The sequence below is a fragment of the Octopus bimaculoides genome, chromosome 12 (assembly GCF_001194135.2).
Source record: "Octopus bimaculoides isolate UCB-OBI-ISO-001 chromosome 12, ASM119413v2, whole genome shotgun sequence".
NCBI classification, from domain to species: Eukaryota; Metazoa; Mollusca; class Cephalopoda; order Octopoda; family Octopodidae; genus Octopus; species Octopus bimaculoides.
In genome coordinates, this window is record NC_068992.1 from 66,327,514 (window position 1) to 66,330,118 (window position 2,605).

At 37.4% G+C, this 2,605-nt stretch overlaps 1 protein-coding gene across 3 annotated transcripts in view; it reads left to right on the plus strand.

The window, feature by feature from the left end:
• The window catches only part of LOC106884485 (uncharacterized), a 100,634-nt gene that overhangs the window by 95,198 nt on the left and 2,831 nt on the right, over positions 1 to 2,605 (plus strand). For all 3 annotated transcript variants that reach the window (XM_014935894.2, XM_014935895.2, XM_014935896.2), the window contains exons 20-21: positions 180 to 361; positions 1,925 to 1,997. In XM_014935894.2, the coding sequence (XP_014791380.1) occupies positions 180 to 361; positions 1,925 to 1,997 (255 nt within the window). The remainder of the gene's footprint in view (positions 1 to 179; positions 362 to 1,924; positions 1,998 to 2,605) is intronic.

Below are 2,605 nucleotides of genomic sequence, written 5' to 3' on the forward strand. Positions count from 1 at the left end.
CTAAGTATTTTCTTATACTGATCTTTCATTTGTAACCCTCAAAGTTTCAGCCAATATTGGCATGTTGTGTACTAAAAGTTGGCACTAATGACCACCACATACTAAACCTATTTGTATCGGTGACGTTCAATCATTATTTGACCATTCTGTTAACCTTCCATTGTTATCCAACTTTACAGGTTTTCCGAATACCATTGTACGACATAATTCCATTAGAAGCCATTATTGGAACTTGTTGTGTGCTTGACCTCAACACCTACTGTAAAGGACGGCCAAAAGGACTGAAAGAACAAGATGTATATATTTGCGAAAGCAGAGTAGATAAAACTGCACATCATTTCTCAAAAATATCACGCACAAGGTAAAACATCTGAACCATTTTTTTATATGTTCTTCTCTTGTCTTTTTGTTTTATGACTCTTCTATTTTGTTGATGAATGCCATTGTTTTGGGGGTTGTTCAGTGTCAACCTGCTGTCCAGTTATCCACAATTCATAGCCAGAGATGTCACTCTTCATTGCAATGGCCCAATACATTGAACAGTGAATAGATACCATGAAGAGGTTTACAACTGTTATTTATTGTTACTTCAGTGTTCAGTATAGAGAGGAAGGGAAGATAAATGGTGGAACAAACATTACAGGAAGTTTCTATCACACACACACACACACACGCACACAGAGCAACTTTTGTATTGTTGATATCATATTAACAAACATCTCTTGTAACTTGTATAGGGTTAATACGTTATAAACCACAAATTTCCCGGAACATGTGTAGGGGTTGGAGAAGATGAGTCAAATAAGTTTTGTTGGTTGTATAAGATTAATTAAATTGTATGAAAACTAAAGTCCTTACAGTAGAGGTGGATGACAACCAAGATGGTGGCAGTGCTACCCGCCAAGTAGCTGCTGCTGTTGTTGTTGTGTTTCCTGTCATTGTACATAGTTTTGATTGAGGCAGATTTCAAAGTTAAACAGAAAGTTCTCTCTTTAACAGTGTTGTAAGTAAATGTCTGCCTGTTATTAATATTCAGAGATAAACTTTAAACTTCAGTTTCTGCAATCCACAAACAGCAAAAAAAACAAAAAGACCAAGTCAGAAACCTTGGGCTGAATTCTAATCAAAGACTCTTCATTGATTTCAACCCAGCAAACTAACCTGTCCTTAGTGTTCCTGCTGGTGCAAACACTTTGCCCATTGGCTACCCTTACTTTCAGTATAGTCTTTCACTCTATTTACCCCATCTTCTAGGCACTGCACCCACCACCCTGCACCCACCACCCTACATTTCTCACTCTATCAACTACCAATATCGTTCTTATGGTTGTTAACTTTAATGTTGGTGTGTTTCCAATAGAACTATATCAAGCAGGAATTGCTTTCCCAAGTGAACTCTCTTGTCTGCCTGGTCAAAGTGGCAATATTGTTTCAGCCACTGTCACAGAGAATTGCCTGCTTCTTACTCTCTTAACGTCTCATCTATTTGATTAAGATGTTGCCCCTCAGATTGTTTTAACCAGAGCAAGTTCCTCTGCTCACCCTCACCTACTTTAGAGGACCTCAGACTTTGATTATGTCACTGAAAATCTTTTCTCCTGCTACACAAAAACCTTGCTCTTCTAACTCTCCACATTCCAACACAATACATAAAACTCACCACTCCTTATTCTGCAGGGATGCTGGCTGTCCTGGCTGGCTGAGACAGTGTTTGTAGATTTATTTACAACAGAGCTCTCAGTGTTTGTTTGTTGTTAAAATAACGTCCACAATAATTCACGCTTTCAATTCATCATGTGCTCTCTCTCTCTCTCTCTCTTTCTCTCTCCATCTCTTCACCTCAATCATTCAAACCAACAAGCTTGTTATCTCACTCTCTCCACTGCAAACATTCCTAATGCTTTTCTATTTTTTCATTGTCTAGATATCCAGTTCTTACGAAATCCTATTGCTTTGATAAATTTGAAAAGCGGTTGTTTCCCAAAAGAACCTACTCAGTAAGTAGAATCGATGTTTACGGCATTTCAGCTTCTTCACTGTCAATCTTGCGTTACATGCATGTTGTGTGTGTCTGTCTGTGTGTCTTGTGGGAAACAGCTTCTCTTTTAGGCATAAATTTTAATTCTTTTCATTTCGCCATCATTATGCTTATTTGGTATATAACATTAGGAAGAGTATCCAGCCATACAAACCCTCATCCAAAACAAACTTTGGAGCTTGGCACTGTCCTCTGGCTCACCAGCTCTTGTCGAGCTATCCAACCCATGCAGCATGGAGAAGAGGCATTAAACAATGATGATCAGGATTTCTGTCAGATAAATGAGTGCTCAATACATGTTGTAGAGGATATGGGTTTTTTTTTGTTTTTTTTTTATCGAATCTGAAACTCAGAGTTTGTCTCACAATTGAAATTTCATGCCACTGAGACCTGTAGAACTTCAGGTAAGAACTGTTCTCACCTGAAAATTGCAATGGTGTGAAACCTGTTGCAAGAGACATTCTTAGTTTCAATTTAAAAAAACAAAAACTATATATATATATATATATATATATATATGTATGTATGTATGTATGTATACACACCCTCACATAAATATATTTATTG